Consider the following 18,052-nt stretch of genomic DNA (forward strand, 5'->3'; position numbering starts at 1 on the left):
CTGGAGCAGAGTGTGCACTGTGTTTTTCTCCTCTGTTGCCTCAGAAACCTCAGTCACATTGGATGGACCCCCAAGGTCTGAGGTAGGATTTTTCACAGGTGTGGTACTAGCCCACCCCACCTTAAAGGGACAGGGAGAGAAAACATTTTGCATAACTCCTCGGGTGTATCCTTACAAATTTGTTAAAAAAGGAAAAAAAATTGGACATGGGTGAAAAGGACTTATTTGCAAGAGAAAGATTTAAGGTATGGCTGCCTGTTTGCTGGTCTGTGTGGGGCTGCTAGTCTGCTTGTTGTCTTGTGCATTTATGTCTGTCAAATGTTGTAATTGTGTTGTATAATCTGTGGGGAATTTTTGGTTGTACCCCTGTAGCCTTTCAGAGTGATGGCCAAGCTCTGAAGGCAGGGGAAGGGAAATAGTCAAGCCTGACTTGCGATGCTGCCTCCCCCCCCCTCCCCCTACCTCAGGTGCTGGCTGGCTGCGCAGCACCAGAGCGGAGTGGTGGGTGAGAGAGAGAATGTTTAGAAAATCTTAAGAAATTGTTCAGAGTATTTTAAATTATTGGTAAAAAACAAATAGAAAGAAAACTGTGCCATTTTGTACTGACTGTTCAAAGAATTTGGAATCTTGAAAAAAGAAAAAAAAGGGAGTATATTTAAGGTACACTGCCACTTAAAGTGTTCACCTGCCATTTCAAGGTTTGTGAATTCTGGAAGGAACCAAAGAATACTGTTAAAGTTTTAAAGTTATTTTTAAATTGATGTATATGTGTTAAAATTTTGTTAAATTTGTAATTGTGTTAAAATTGGAAAAGCAATTGATGGTTTTAACAAAATTAGTTATAGTAGCTGTTTCCTCTAAGACAGAGAAAAGCATTGGAAGCTGGTAAATCATTAAACAGAAAAGGCCTTCTAGACTTTTTAAAGTTTGTAAACTTGCCAGAAAAGAGCTGGTTACAAGGAATGGTTTTACTGAGGATTTATAAGATTGCTAATTGTATAGAAGTAATTTCTAATGATTGATCTTTACACCAGGATAAAGTTTAATCTGAGAAGGAAGGAAAAACCAAGCAACATGTGTGTGTGTCCTGGTAAATCTTTTTTGCTCATTGCAATTTCATGAGAGTAGAGGTTTGCTATTTAAGATAAAATATTTTGGGGACTGTAATTTACATTGTTTTGAGTTTTGAATTCAGGTATAATTGTCTGGATGGTTAATCCAGTAATGCAAGTACTGGAGAGAATGCTACAAATCAATGCCACAAGAGGGAATGTGCTGCTTACAGGTGGAGGTATCTGGAAAAAAGCTGAGAGTGCAGTCCGAGGTAGGCTCCTTTTGGCTCATTGAGTTCCTACTGAATAGGAAATGTTTTCCCCATCTGGCTATCCCTGAATTTGGCTATTACTGTATGACTGGTGGTCACTTTTAACTTTTTTAGCATTTTAGGTTTTATCATAAATCTGCCCAGTCAGATCTCTGTTATGTACTGCCAAGGGCACCAAGCTACCAACTCCATAGTACAAGGGAATCACAGGGCAGACCTTGCTGCTAGATTAGTTGCCAGGTCCATTCACCGGTCAACCCTAGCCTTGGTCCCCTTGTACCCTATTGTGCCCCAAAGGTATTTCCCCTTCCTAAAATAAGTTGGAGATTATAAATCTTTAGTGTTAACTACCAACTGCATAAACGCATATGTTATCTTGGTCTATTTGGATTATAGAGTAAAAATGCTACTGCCTCTTCTTATACTAGAGTCAAAAGAGGAACGTGAGATAATTTTCTTTGGTGGGTCTGAAAAACTGCTGTCTTTACTATTCCTTTTGTTGGGTTACTTGAACATGAAGCTATGCTTACAAATTTAACTTTGGTAATGGAATAAGTTTCTAATTCTACTCTATTAGGGTTATAAGAATTGGAAGAGTGCTTTAATTCTCTGGCAAATGTGGTCCTGGACTGAGGCAGAGTCTGTAAGGTTCAGAACACCTCTTGAAAGTTGAGCTGCCGTGCAGAGATTATCTGGATGGCTGAAACTGTTCACGACTGCTTGCTTTGTCCAGTTTTTCATGGAACTCTTAGATTTATTCTGTATTAGGGTCCCTGTTATCCCTTGGTCTGTTTGTAAATCATTTGTCTTTTGTGTTGTGGTTCTTGCATTTATAACACTAGTTCCTACATCTCCCTCAATTCATAAACCCCCTGTGGGCCCCTACTTCACCCCAACTCAGCAGGAAGCAGTAACAGAAGAGATGATCTTCGTCCTTTTTCCTGGAGTATATGAAAAGGGGGGAATGATGTAGGAGGCCAAAAAGGGTTAATAGAAAAATCTAAGACCCAAGCTCTAGTACAGATATTAGCTCTAAAAGGGAGTCAGATCCCAGTTAATGGATAACTTATGTTAGGTTCTCATACCCATAGTGATCAACATCCACAACAGACCAGAACAGGTCAGGTGAAAATAACAATAAAGGAAAAAGACAACCTATAGAAATTCTAATGAAAAATGATTATATTTTGAAACTAGCCATGGGAATCAAGAAAGAGACATGTGCAGAAAAGGCCAAATTTGTCCCCAGATTCATTTTATGACGCGTAAACCCCCAAAACACACCTCCACCAAAAAAGGTACCCACCTTGGGGGTTGGCTTAGGACCCTAGGAACTCCAAAGTAGGATAAGCCCTCCCTTGTAACACCCCTAGGTGGAGATTATTATAATGAGACTGATAATCAATTTATCCATACTATAAATATAATTGTCTTTCCTTTCCTTATTGGAGAGATACCTTTCCACTTTTCTGGTACTCTCCCTGTGATCACTCACAGCATTGCAATAAAACTTGGGAAATTGAGTCACTGAGTCTTGTAATTCTTTTGGGACAACTCACAATCAATTTGACCACAAATTTTAGCCCACATCAATAAGAGGAGTGTCTAAAAATGGCAATGGAAAGAATATGCAAATTCTTCTTTCTGGTCTAGAGTGAAAGGGGTATAACAGAGGAACAACTTGAATGGGAGTGAGTGTAGAAGGACACTCTTCTGAAAGAGTCAGGTTTTAGTGAGCACTGGAAGATGGAAAAAAAATTAAGACCTAAGGCACAGTACAGAAACCAAATCTTATCTTTGAAATCACTTGCTTAATCAGTTGTTCATATCCCATATCTTTCTCTAAATTCCCAAACTCTAAATGAAAGCAATGATTAAAATACCACAAATGTCCTCAAATTTCTTAGTTTCCTGCCTAAGACTTCATAGTCACATGTGATTCTTTTCAGGTATCTTCTAACAGTGTCATAGCAAAAACCCACCAATTATTCCCCACTGCTTGTGATTCATATAGAAATGAAAAGTCCCAGTAGGTTCTTAATCATATTCTGTAAATGTTATACTTTCTTCTCCTTCTGCTAATCTGTTGATAATATTTTTTATTCTTTTCTGTTACTTGAATCTTTCTTCCTAGTCCTCTTCTTGGATCATTTATTCCATCCTGTCTAAGAACTCTTTGCTCTTTATTACACCAAAGTACATCAAAGGCATTCCCTAAGTCCCTTCCTTAAGTAAAAACAATTCATAATACATAGATGATTGCCTCCAGCAAAAAAAATTTTTTTTAAAATGGCATCTTCCATCAATTGGGGAATGGCTGGACAAGTTGTGGTATATGAATACAATGGAATACTATTGTGCTGTAAGAAATGATGAGCAGGAGGAGTTCAGAGAAACCTGGAGGGTCTTACGTGAGCTGATGATGAGTGAGATGAGCAGAACCAGAAGAACATTGTACACAGTATCATCAACATTGAGTGTTGACCTACTGTGATGGACTATATTCTTCTCACCAATGCAATGGCACAGAAGAGTTCCAGGGAACTCGTGATAGAAGAGGATCTCCAAATCCAAGAAAAAAAAAAAGAACTGTGGAGTATAGATGCTGATTGAACCATACTATTTCTTTTGTTTTGGGTGCTGTTGTTTTTTTTTTCTATTTTGAGGTTTTGCATTACTGCTCTAGATTTTTTCTCTTATAACAGGATTAATGCAGAAATAGGATTAATGTTATTATGTGTATATAGATATAGATATCTATATCTATATAGATATATAGATATAACCTATATCAGATTACCTGCTGTCTAGGGGAGGGAGGGAGAAAAATCTGAAATTGTAAAGCTTGTATAAACAAAAGTTGAGAACTATCTTTACATGTAACGGAAAAAATAAAATGCCTTATATGTTAAAAAAAAATGGCACCTTCACTGGTAGCTTTATCTTTGGTAGTGAAAAATTAAATGGAAATAGTCTTTTTGTGGTAACCTTGAAAACACCATTTAAATAATGATCATTTATGTCTTTTGCTAAAAAATCTTATTTGACTTGTAGGACCCAATTCTGGTTTGCCTAGGATTTTCTCAAACTTTACACTATCTGGTGCTATAACAACCAAGTTTTAGGAGCCAGTAATCAATCTAACTAGAAGCAAACACTAATGTAATCAGCAAATAAATAACTTGTTTAAATACTTGAAAATCCCCAGCTATTTTCTATCTTTTCTGCTTTTACCTGTAAAATTTATCTGATTACCACATATGTTCAGTGCAAGTAGTTCTCTGATCCAAAAGGCTTCCTATAAACTAATAAAAATATATCTACAGTATTAGCAGGCATATCTAAATTGAGACACAAAGATATGTAAAGTGACAAGGATATTCAGTAAATAACAGAGAATCACCAAAATAACTAGAATTAAGAAGGACTGATCTAAAAAGGCTTCACAAAATAGGTAAAATTCAATTTTTCCAGTTTCTCAACTCCTCTATTACTATTTTCCTGACTAATTAGAAATATACTAATGATGTTAAATCAAAAGCTAGGACAACAGAATTTGTAGGCAATAAAGGTTCAAAATATAGGTTCAGACAACCAGACTATCCTTTGGTAGTGACATAGTCCCAATACAAAGAAAAGTAATATAATCCCATCTCCTTCAGGTAAGTACTTAGTGTGCACTGAGTGTTGAACTTGAAGTCAGAAACAGAGACCCAAATCCTACCTCTAACAGGCCATGTGACCATGGGCAAGCCATTTCATTTTTCTAATCCTCAGTTTCCTCACCTACAAAGTGGAGAAAATACCATATGTGGTACCTATCACATAAGATTGTTGTTAGGCTAAAATGAAATAAAATATATAAATAACGCATATAAGACATTAAAGAATATGAAATCACACAAAAAAAACTGTTTATAGTGTTGTAAAGCACCATAAAAATGTAAGTTATTAACTGAAAGCAGAGCAATAGTTTTTAAAACTGACTTTAGAAAGATAGCTCTTTTAAAAATAATTGTTTTCTTTCTATGTAGAGGTACTTATATTTTCCCATGTCCTTCAAAATGGTTAAATCTGAAGCTTTTCCTTTACTCAAAATATAAGTTGCACAACCCAAATTATTCATCAAAATAACATGGATTCTAATAATATATGAAGTACTTAAATATCAATAATCTCATTTGACCCCCTAGAAAATCCTATGGGACAAAGAGAGTGTTATTATTTCCTTTGTAATAGAATAGGACTTGTCAATTGATCCTCACAACTCTTTGAGGTAGGTACTATTATCCCATTTTATAACTGAGGAAACTGAGGCAAACAAAATTTAAGTGACGTGCCTATGAGCACCCAGTAGTAAGTGAAAAAGTAAAAGCCAAAAGTATGGGGGGGGGGGGAATGGAAATCTGATTCCAAGTGTAGCATTTTTTCTACAGTATCCTGGAAAAAACTAAGTTAAAGTATTTCAGCAAATGGGAAAGGGAGTAAAGATATATTGAGCTTCAAACCTATTAACCTTGAAAGTCTTAAAGGTGCCCCCTCACATTATCATTTTAGAGATTGGACTTGGCTAGAAGCAAACTCACTATCTTTAACATAAAGTCAGGTGCTGTTTTTACCAGCAGTCATAAATCGTTTATTTACAGGCAAATTATAAGAAAGCTATGAATATGTCACCTTCAGTATAAGTCATATTGCTTCCAGGAAATAAGATGAATCAGTTTAAATTTAAACACGATTCAACTATTTTGTGTGTAATAACAATTAGAACAATATTACGCTGGAAATAACCAAGCCTCAGTTAGCATGTTAAAAAAAACTACTTGTTATATTTGTAAAATGACAGAACTACTTATCAAATTAACTAGCAATATGAAAAATATATTCATTTTCTAGTAGCATACTCCTTCCAGAAATTAAAAAAATTAGAGTCAAACAAAAACAGCATTCAACATCTTTTGAGTCAAAATAAATCAATAAGCATTCATTAAGCATTTACTATATGCCAAGCACTGTGCTAAATACGAAAAATAAAAAAGAAAGTAAAAATAAGATCCCTAAACTCAAGGAGCTCATATTCCAACAGGTAAGACAATATGCAAACAACTATACCAGAAGACCTAGTGCCTACAGCACTAAGAGCTGAAGTCATATAGCCAGTATGTGTCACCAGTGGGGCTAGAAATCAGCACTTCCTAGCTCCAAGGTCAGCTCTCTATTTGTAATGCCAGACTGCCTCTCAAATAACACTATAGCACTAATATATGTAAAATATATGTAAAAACAAATTTTGATATCAATTTTTTAAAACTTTGTGTTCCAACTTCTCTTCCTCCTTCCCTTCCCACCCCCTACCCCAAGAACTCAAGCAATTCAATGTAAGTTATACATGAGTAGTCATGGAAAACATCCCCACATTAGCTAGGTTGTGAGAGAAAACAGTAACAAAACTTCAGATTAAAGAATTGTCAAAGAAAAAAAAATGTGTTTCAGTTTTCAGATACCATCAGTTCTTTCTCTGTAGGTGTATTGCAATTTTTATAAGTCCTTCAGGGTTATATTGAATCATTGCCTTGCTGAAAATAACAATTGTGCTTCCCAGCAGATCATCTTACACTACTGCTGTTCTTTTGTATTCAGTACATTTCACTCTGCTTCAGTTCATGTAGGTCTTTCCAGGCTTTTCTGATAGCATCCTGTTCATCATAACTTTTATATAGTACTTTAAACTTGACAAAGAATTTTCTTCAAATAGCCCAGTAAAGTGAGTACCATACGTTTTGATATTTTAGTCAATCATCATAACTATTTCCCTCCATCCTATTCCCTTCCATATTTACTCTATTTTCTTCTTCTTTTTACCCTATTCCTCCTCAAAAGAATTTTACTTCTGACTGTCTCTTCCCAGGCTCTGCCCTCCCTTCTTTCATCCTTCCCTCCTTATCCTCTTCCCCTCCTACTTTCCTGTAAATAGATTCCTGTTGAATAGATTACTCCTCCCAATTGTGTGTGAATGGTATTCCCTCCTAGAGCCCACTCTGATGAGATTACGGTCTTTGAGCTAATTCTGTGTTCTAAATTTTTCTTCCTCCCTCCCGCCTCAACCCTGCCCATGAAATCCAGCAATTCAATATGTCATACTTGTGCAGTTATGCAGACTATCTTCACCTTCCTCAAAAGTGTTTTGCTTTTTACTGCTCTCTCCCTCAATTTGCCCTTCCCTCCTTCCCCTCTTCTTCCCCCCACCCCGCCCTTATCTCCCACCCTCCCACCCCTCCCACTTTCCCTCAGGGCAAAAATATATTGCTATAACCACTTGAGTATGTATGTTATTACCTCTTTGAGCCAATTCTGATGATAGTAAGATTCACTCACTTCCCCTCTCCTTCCCCCTCTTCCCCTCCCCTCCATAAGCTTTTTTCTTGTTTCCTTCATGTGAACTACCTCTCCCCAGTCCACCTCTCCCCTTCCCCCAGTCTATTCCTCCTACCCCTCAATCCTATTTTAAAGATGTCATCATGGGTTAGCTAGGTGGCACAGTGGACAAAGCACCAGCCCTGGACCCAGGAGGCCCCGAGCCCAAATCTGGCCCCAGACATAAAACACCCCACCCTGTTTGCCCCACAAAGAAAACAACATAAATGCTTTACAAATATCATCCTTTCATATTCAGTTCAGACCTGTGTCCTCTGTGTATTCCTTACTGAAAAAATTCTTATGAGTTCAAAGTATTATCTTCCCACGTAGGAATGTAAACAGTTTGATTTTTAAATATCCCTCATGATTTCTTTTTCCTGTTTACCTTTTTATGCTTCTCCAGGGTTTTGTATTTGAAAGTCAAATTTTCTATTCAGTTCAGGTCTTTTCATCACAAATGCCTTAAATTCCTCTTTTTCATTGAAGTCCCATTTTTTCCTCTGAAAGATTATAATCAGTTTTGCTGGGTACTTGATTCTTGGCTATAGTCCCAGTTCCTTTGCCCTTTGGAATATCATATTCCATGCTCTCCAGTCCTTTAATGTAGAAGCTGCTAGATCTTATCTTATCCTTATTGTAGCTCTACAATATTTGAATTGTTTCTTTCTAGCAGCTTGCAATATTTTTTCCTTGACCTGGGAGCTATGGAATTTGGCTATAATATTCCTGGAGGTTTTCCTTTTGGGATCTCTTTCAGGAGGTGATCAGTGCATTCTTTCAATTTCTGTTTTGCCCTCTGCTTCTAGAATATATTGGCAATTTTCCCTGACAATCTCTTGGAAGATGCTGTCCAAACTCTTATTTTGGTCATGGTTTTCAGGTAGTCCAATGAGTTTCAAATTATCTCTCCTGGATTTATTTTGTAGGTCAGCTGTTTTTTCAAGGAGATATTTCATAGTGCCCTCTATTTTTTTATTCATTTGGATTTGCTTTACTGTGTCTTGGTTTCTCATAAAGTCACCAGCTTTCATTTGTTCAATCCTAGTTCTGAGGCAATATTTGTTTTTTAGAGAGCATTTTATTTCCTTTTCCATTTGGTTTTTCAAGCTGTTGACTTTTTTCTCATGACTCCCCTGCACTGCTCTCATTTCTCTTTCAATTCTTTCCTCTACCTCTCTAAATCTTCTGTCTCTCTCTCCTACTTTCTCTTCAAAGTCCCTTTTGAGAGCTTCCATGGCCTGAGACCAATTCTTATTTTTCTTAGAAGCTTTGGATGTAGAGGCCCTGAGGTTGCTATTCTCTTCTGAGGGTACACCTCGATCTTCCTTGTTGCTAAAGAAATTTTCAATAGATCTCAACTTTCTTTGCTTGCTCATCTTGCAGTCTTTTACTTCACTTTTAACTCCCTCTTCCAGTGGGGCCCTACTTCCAAGCTACACTGTCCCAAGCTTCAGAGGGTCCTAGGTGTTCCAGTTTCAGGGAGGGCAGGTTTTTCTCTGCCTAGCTTTTTCTCTGGTCCAAAGACAACCTCAAGGCAACTTGCTAATTAACCAGCCAACAGAACTTTGTGTGCTGTGGTGACTCTTAGCTTTGATGAGCCTGCGCCCCTCCCCCACCTGGGCCTCCTGCAGCTCAGGTTTCTTCCTGGTTCCTTGTTGGGGTGGGATAGCTGAATTCCTCCTTAGATCCCGCAGACACCCCTGCACTTCCCCCCCCATCAGCCGCTCAGCCCTCTCAGCCGACTGCCAGCTTCATTCCAGAAGATGCCATTGCTGTAGCTGATTCGGAGGTTTGGGGGTCTTTCACAGCATATCTGGGGTCTGTGTTGGCATGATCATGGGGTTGGACTCCACTATTAGCCCAGTATGGCCCACTTTAATCTTGAAAATAATCTCAGCCAGTCCTTCTGTGGGTTTTGCCATTCCAGGGGTTGTTTTATTGCTGTTTTGGGGGTAATTGTGTCTGGAGCTCTGTGTGTTTAATGTCTTTCCTCCACCATCTTGGCTCCACCCCCACATGTATTTAATTTTTTTAAAGTATCTGTATGAAAACTAAGTCCTTATTAGTAACAAGGAATAAATATAGAAAGCAAAAAATAATATTTGCGTTTTTCCCTTTTATCTTCCACAAGGCCTATCTCTTCCCTTCTCATACTTTCCTTAAAGGTATCCTTGATGATCTATAGATCCTCATATAAGTTTGACAGAAAATGGGAAGAGGGACATAAAGGACAGAGATTTGGGTATGGAACCAGGAAGACCTGAGTTCAAGTCCAACAGATACTATGTGTCTCTGGACAAAACATGTAACCTCTCAGCACTCTAAACACCTCTCTAAGACTACAAGTTGCAGAGAAAGTGAACACATATTGTTAGAGGGAGTTTCCTCATCTGGGATTTCCCCATACCAAGAAAACCATACAACTCATCCCAATCCCCTATTCTTATATATGTAAACATAAGCATAAGAATCAAGTCAAAAAGCATTTATTAAGTGCTTACTATATGCCATGCACTGTGCTTAGCACAGGGAATAAAGTGTTGTTTGTGATGTCCTGACTTGGGAAAACTGGACTTAAGTGAAGCAGAGTTGCACACTCTTTCTTCCAAGTTATCAAAGTCTGGCAGCAAATCAAAAGTCCAGAACAACTTGTGATGATCCAGGATGCAGTGGATGACTCTGATATCTTCAACATCTGAACAAGTTCTACGTGCTCCACAGCATCTGCTTCAGCCACCTTCATGGCCACTGGAATTTTCCTCTGCCCATTACACCAGGAGTTGTCTTCACATGCTTGAAGTAGACATCCCACCCCCACCACTGGCCTGAAGCCTATCAGTTACCGTCAGCTGGTTTAGCCCATCTGCCAAGAGCCACAGGTGAGAGCTAGGTGAAAGGTAAACAGCAATGATGGATAAGCAGCTCTGAAAAGTACTTGACAAGCCTTCACACCAAAGGTGCTAGTCCTCCTGAATACCCCAGATACCCAATTCCAATGTGAATTCCACGATTGGAGTGTGGCTTCAGGATGAGCAGATGCCTAGAAAAGAATACTCTTCATGTTCATCCCTTCCTCAGTCACTTTGTTCTCATTTCTTCTACTGTTGTTTTAAGTCTTTTTTTTCAGTTATATCTGACTCTTCACTATCCCATTTGGTTTGGTTTTTGTTTTTGTTTTGCGGAGCAATGAAGGTTAAGTGACATGCCCTGGGTCACACAGCCAGTAAGTATCAAGAATCTGAGCCCGAATTTGAACTCAATTCTTCCTGAATCCAGGGCTGGTGCTTTATCCACTGCCCACCTAGCTGCCCCCATTTGGTTTTAATTGGCAAAAAATAATGGAGTGGTTTGCCATTTCCTTCTCCAGCTCATTTTGCAGATGAAGACACCAAGGCAAACAGGGTTGCGTGACTTGCCCAGGATCACATGGCTATTAAGTATCTAAGGCTGGATTTTAACTCAGGAAGATGAATCTTCCTGACATTACATAGCACTATATACACTGTGCACGTAGCTGCCTCTCAGCTCTCAAATCAAAATTTCTTCCTTCACTCATACACTCAAATTTCATCTTCAATGATGCCTTCCTCAGCTATTCTAGATCATAATGATCTCTTATACTTCTCTAAATTCCTACTGTACTTATTTAGCATCATAAACTTGTAATCATCACATGTGCATTTTGCTCTTGAGCTAAACCATAACACATACTTTCATCTTTCTTTTTGCTTATTTTCACACTATGAGTTGTCACTTCTTCCTGCTATCATTGTGCTTGCTTCTAATAACTCCCCTTCCCCGCCACAATATACATACATACTTTATAATGATCCACTTGTCTAGAAAAAAAAGATATTAAAACTTGTTGGAATTGAATCTAAAGAACAAACAGTTACTAAGTAAGGGCCTCTCCTTCAAGTAAAATTAATGCACTAATTATTCAGTTCACTATGTTTCGCATATTTGACACTACTGGGTAAGTATAATATCTTACCATATACACACAAACACCTCATGTATGTATGAAAAATGAAACAAATGAATAGGAAATATGCTTATTTATATACAAACAGGGGTGTGTGTGTGTGTGTGTGTATGTGTGTGTGTGTGTGTGTGTGTGTGTGTGTGTGTGTGTGTGTGTGTGAGCAGTTGCTCTGCTTGGTTTGATTCCACCATCATTTTCATTAGGTACCATCCAATCACAAACTGTTAGCAGTAGAAAGGACTATGGAATTATTCAATCCCACATACTTACATTAAGGACAAGGAAACTAAAACCCAAGGAGTTAAGTGACTTGTACAAGGTTAAATAAATCTTCAAATTCACAGTTCAATGTTTTCCTTACCATATTACTTCTCTCCCTACTTCACTTTTTTCAATTTTACTATAATTTGCTAAGCAAGAATTATTTTATACTAATGCATGCAATATATAGAAGGATAGAAAATTAACAACCCAAGCTAAAAACTAAGACACATTTTTCCCAATAGAATATTCACAATGAAAGTAAGAAATCAGTGCTTCAATAAAAAGGGGGAAAAAGTGGTAAAATTTCTGAATGGCATTTATATTGCACTTTGCAAACTCTAAAGTGTTTTACATATAATAACTCTTTGAAGAATATCACTTTTTGGACCAGTCCTGAGATTTTTCTGGTACAGGAAGGCCCTGACGAGGAAATTTCCCAAACGAGTGCAGAAAGTCTTAAAGAGTTGTCTGTAGCATTCAAAAGAGACGTGTCTTGTCTATGGTCACAAAACAGTGAGAATCAGAGGTAAAACTTGAACCCAGAACTTCCTGACTTTGAGGTTTGTTACCTCAGGTAAATCTCAGAAACTGTTTTACAGCCAAAGAAAAGACTCAAAGTTATTAAGTGATTTGTCCAAGACTACACACCTACCAAGTGTCAGACATGGCTCTGAGGCCAGCACTCCTTCCCCTTTACCATATAACCTTTCAAATAAGCACAAAAATGATGAAGTGACAATACTTACCCAACCAAAAGAAGAAGCGCACAAATGAAAGCAAATCCCAAAGTAAACTTGAAAGCCGTTTTAATTTGCTAGATATATTAAAAAAAAAAGTAAGAATTAGGATACGCTTTTTTTAACTTAATTTTTTTTCTATCATAAAATCTACAAAGTGGCTGTCAAAAACACATTTAATTTCAAAATGGAACAATTTTCACTTTCAAGGTTTAAAGATTCAATAATTTTTTAAACTAGAACATGTTACCTTGAATATACTTTTGCAAACTATACTGTCTAGTCTAAAATTTTTGTTGGACAATTGGGCATTTATATGAAGTATAATGCCTACTTTCCCATCTTTCAGTGCTCTACCAGTATGAGGACTATTTTAGCAAAATCCTTAAGCAAACTTTTATCAAAATATTTAGTAAAATCTTTTATAAAGCTAAGGAACTTGGACTCTACAATGGGGAAACAGCACAAAGACCATTAGTCTACCTTTTTGTTTTTTCCTGACACTCAGCTCTTGATACTTTTTGTTTGGGGTAAAGGACAATGAATAAGGAAAAAATTATCGTCCATATTATCATTCTTAGGCAATTTTTCCTAAACTAAAAGTCTAAAATAAAATAGGAATACTTACAGTACATCTACTAGTATCATCATCCTCTTTCTCTTCATAATAGAAGTAGACAAATGGTATCCACAAAAACACACAGAATAATATACGGAATATAAAGCTGTGAACAAAGAGAAAAGGCTCAATGGGGTATGGAAAAGTATATAGAACATTTAATTGCACAGTACAATAGATTATATTAAAATGGATAATGTATACTATAACAAATTTCTATGACATCTCCATTCCAGCATTCTCTATCCCACCATATATTTAACTTCTCTTGTTCCCCCATTTTCTATGATCATACATCTAAAGCTGAAAGAACTGTCAAGACCATGTAATACAATCCCCTCTTGAGAGACTAAGTGACTTACCCAGTTACACAGATAATGACTGTCAAAGGCAGGATTTGAACCCAGGTCTTCTGACTCCATGAGTCAATTGTTCCCTACCAATTTTCCCATTCTGCCTCTGTCCTTCCTTAATCCTGACTCTTATCTCCTCATCCTCTCATTATAACTTAATGGATTTATTTAATTATATTAGTTTTAATAATTTGAAGACCAGCAAAATGGTAAATAAGCCTAAATAACAGAATAAGCACATTCTGTTTAAATTTATTCCATGACATTTCACAACTAATATAGAAGTTATAGATTTACTTCAGAAGCTTTAGATCTTAGAAGAAAATAATTATGTAAATACTGTCAAAAGTCAATCACATCATGAGACTTATATGAAAATTAGGTTTATTACTAGAGAAATTAACATGTATGTAGAACCCGAAGGGTTCCCTGTTTTTACAGAAGTTTACATTTTTATATTAGCAGGACAAAGGGAGGAGGGGATGACAGGAAGGGGTATGACATGAGAAGGGGGAACAGTGTAGCACAGGTGAGCAAAAGGACCAGACCACTCCCCATGAGGAGGAGTGAACTGATGGCAAAAGCCTTCTTCTTTTCCCTTGGGAACTGCTAGACTATGAAGATTGGAGGGTCTGTTTATCTGAAAAGGACCCACAGCTGCTCAAGCAAAATCCTAGCCTGGCACAGACTGGCTGGAGCCTGTCTTGCCTCCCAAGAACACACAGGGGGTTCAGATTGAGGTACAACAAACAAATTATGTCAGCTCAGGGGGAACTTCATCCTTGACACATTCAAGGCCTCTTGCATTCTCTATCCTAGTCCAGTCTTTCTAGAAAATATGGCAACTCAAAAAGACAAGTTCAGGGGACCCTTAACAGCACATAACAATACAAATATATATTAAAAAATACTTGTAAGATTTAGGGAAAATAACAATTCTAACCAAGGTTCACAAAATCTTTCATACTTACCCATTGACTTCCACAATAAAAATTAGATGCACATGCTCACAAAATACAATTAAGAGGACCATGGGAAGAATGAGAAGGGCTAGAAAATCACTGTCACCATAACTTTGTGAATATTTCCATTAGCAATTTCTTTGTACTTTGGCATAATTTACCAACTTTGGGAATCCCCCCCCCCCAACATCAGCATCATCTGCACCAAAAGTTTTTTAAGCATTTACTATGTGCCAAGTTCTGTTGCTAAGTGCTGGGAATAAAAAGAAAGACAAAAACAATGCCCTCTCACATTCTAATGGGGAGACAACACGTAAACAACTATATACAAACAAGTTACATATAAGACAAATTGGAGATAATCAATAAAGAAAAGATTAGAGACCAAGAAAGGCAAAAGGTAGAATGTGAGCTAAATCTTCAATAAAACCAGAGAAAGCAAAATCCAAAATAAGGAGGAAATCATTCCAAGAATGGGGGGACAAACAGGGGTAAAGGAGTGCAGTTTACAGTCAGTGCAAGACTCAACTAGGAGAAAAAGTATTGTTTACACGGAACAAAAAGCCCAGGGTCCCTGGATTACACAGAATGCCTAGAGGGAAAATAAATTTTAAGACTAAAAAGAAGAAAGTGGGAAATAAAGAAAATGATTAGAAATAAGGAAGGGATGAAGATTTTATATCTCATCCTGGAAGTAAAAGGAGCCACTGAAGTTTACTGAGTGGGAGGAAAGGGGGGAAGTCAAGGAAAGGGTAAAGGGAAAGGTGATATGGTCAGACCTGTGCTTCAGGAAGTATCACTTCAGTGGCTGAGTAGATGGACTAGAATGGGGAAAGACTTGAGTCAAGGAAAAAAACCAGAAGGCTACTGCAACTTATACCTCTAGGTACTACATGAAAAGGGACTTTTTATCAGGGGCAATAGCTATGTGAGTAGAAAGCAAGGGTTGTATAGGGTTATGGTTGTGTAGGTAGAAGCAATAACATTTTGTAACAGATTAGATACGGGGGGGTGAGCAAGAATGAGGAGTTCAGGATGATATCTAGGTTTTAAGTTTGGCTAACTGGGAGAAGGGGTAGTGTCCTTGACAATAAGAGAAAAGTTTAGAAGATAAGAGGGTTATGGAAGGAAGATTACAAGTTTAGTTTTTAGACATGGTCACTTTAAAAATATCCCAAAAAGGTGGCATCAAGATGTCCAAAAAACAGCTGGGTGACTTAAGACTGGCAGTCAGGAGATAGGTTAAGACTGGAAAAACAAACCTAAGAATCATCTCCATTGAGATAATTTAATCCACAGGAGCTGATGAGATAGTATATATAGAGAAGAGGGCCAAAGACAAAAAGAATATGGGAACATCTGTGGTTGTTGAACCTAGATGAAGACCAAACTTGGATGAAGACCAACAAAGGAAACATATAGGAATTTGTATATCTGTGGATCATCTAATTCAGTAACCCTCCCCAAGAGAGAAAAATAAAGTAAGACATTTATGAACATTCCTGATCTTTAGAACTACAATTTTCTAGCAGATACTGCTATCTATGTTTTATGACATTTTCCAGCCTAGAAAAATCTATAAATTTGAGTTTGAATTTTATAAGTCCAAAGTGTCAAATATGAAGCTCATTCATAACAAAGGAGCCTGCATTTCATACACAAAGAGTCATTTAGGAGTATGAAGTATTGAGATTTAAGTGGGTCTTTTTTCTTCTTTTGGAGATAACAGTAAATAAAAATAGGCTACTTTGAATGCTGTGAGTAGACTGTGAGTATATGTAGCTCATAAACTATATTAAAATTCCTATTATATAGAGCTAGTCTTTTCTACAAATCTTTTTGTTTTTAATTTTTTTAAAAATTCTACTCATTTTTGATGTGGTCCAATATAGCTTCATGGGTTCAATGAGTAAAAATGCATAGAAGTTTACAAATTTAAGAATAAATCAAATAGAGGGGCAGCTAGGTAGCACAGTGGATAAAGCAGCGGTCCTGGATTCAGGAGGACCTGAGTTCAAATCCGACCTCAGACAATTGACACTTCCTAGCTGTGTGACCCTAGGCCAAGTCACTTAACCCTCATTGCCCTACCCTCCCCCAAAAAAGAATCAAATATACAGAGTACATTTGTTGTAAGACCTATTCCCTTAAAACTGGAGTTCTTAATCTAGGGATCCAAAGATAGGTTTCTGGAAGTCCATGAATCTGGATAAGAAAAAATTATATCTGGGTTTTGTTCATTGTCTTCTAATTGAAATTTAGCATTTCCTTCAGTTATTTAAAAACATTCTGAAGCTTCCCCAAACAGCCAGTGGAGTACGATTGGTTAGTGGAATAGATCAATGGGCCTTCTCAGTCTTCCTTATTGGAACCTCACTCAGATAATGTGCTCTAACTGGTGGGGTCCCACAAGAATCTGTCCTGGCCCCCCTTCTCTTCTCCCTCTATACTACATCACTTGGTGATTTATCTTTTGCTTCTTTTTGTATTTCCAGTGCTTATCATAGGGCCTGGCATGTAGTAAGTAGCTAATACATGTTTACTGACTAGCTGACTGATTAGCGATATTGCTAGGTCGAAGTATATGAACAGCTTAATAACTTTCTGGGCACAGTTTCAAGTTGCTTTTTGTGATAGATAAATGTAATATAATATTACTGTAATGTAATTCATGACAAAAGAGAGGATTGCATAGAATCCTGGGTAGTATGAAGTGGTATAAAGTGACAAGCAGAATGAGAACAATTTAAAGAAGAACAACAACTTTATTAAAATTTTAAAAAAACTTTGAAAGACTTAAGAACTCTAATCCAAGCAATAATCAATCATGACCCCAAAGGACCTATAATGAAACACATTAACTACTTGACAGTGGGGTGATAAGCTCAGATACAGAAAGATGCATACTTTGGGGCATGGTCAAATGTTTGGATTCATTTTGCTGGATTAGGCTTATCTGTTGTAAGGGTCTCTCTTTTTTTTTTTTCTTTTTGGTTTTTTAATTGGGAGCTAGAGGTGTGAGGAAAAAAGCACCAATAGCAAAACTGTAACCTCAAAAAAAAAAAAAGAGAGCAACTTTTTTTTAAATGCACAGAAGGAAACAGAATAAAGTTAGAAAAAGAAACAGAATAAAGTTAAGAAGAGCACTTTTGAAGGTAACACATATATATAAACGCCTAAAAAATAAGAGATATGAAATGGAGATTCAAAGTTTCATACAGATTCTCATATTGTTGCCCTTTGGTGCTTAATTTGGGGATTTTAGAAGTAAAAATAATTTAGAAAACCAAAATCTAATCAAGTACTAACAAGTCATTTAAAATTTAAACAATTCTTGTGGTGACTAATTTAATAAAGGAAATAATTCACCACTTAATTTTTCTATCAATTT

The 18,052-nt window shown here is 37.0% G+C and overlaps 1 protein-coding gene across 1 annotated transcript in view; it reads right to left on the reverse strand.

Annotated features, from left to right (window-relative positions):
- LMBRD1 (LMBR1 domain containing 1) overlaps positions 1 to 18,052 on the reverse strand; it is a 198,061-nt gene that overhangs the window by 145,160 nt on the left and 34,849 nt on the right. Inside the window, 3 exon segments of the mRNA XM_043963134.1 lie at positions 12,737 to 12,804; positions 13,356 to 13,441; positions 13,444 to 13,452. Coding sequence (XP_043819069.1) covers positions 12,737 to 12,804; positions 13,356 to 13,441; positions 13,444 to 13,452 — 163 coding nt within the window.

Source organism: Dromiciops gliroides, chromosome 4 (assembly GCF_019393635.1).
Source record: "Dromiciops gliroides isolate mDroGli1 chromosome 4, mDroGli1.pri, whole genome shotgun sequence".
In the NCBI taxonomy this organism is placed as follows: Eukaryota; Metazoa; Chordata; class Mammalia; order Microbiotheria; family Microbiotheriidae; genus Dromiciops; species Dromiciops gliroides.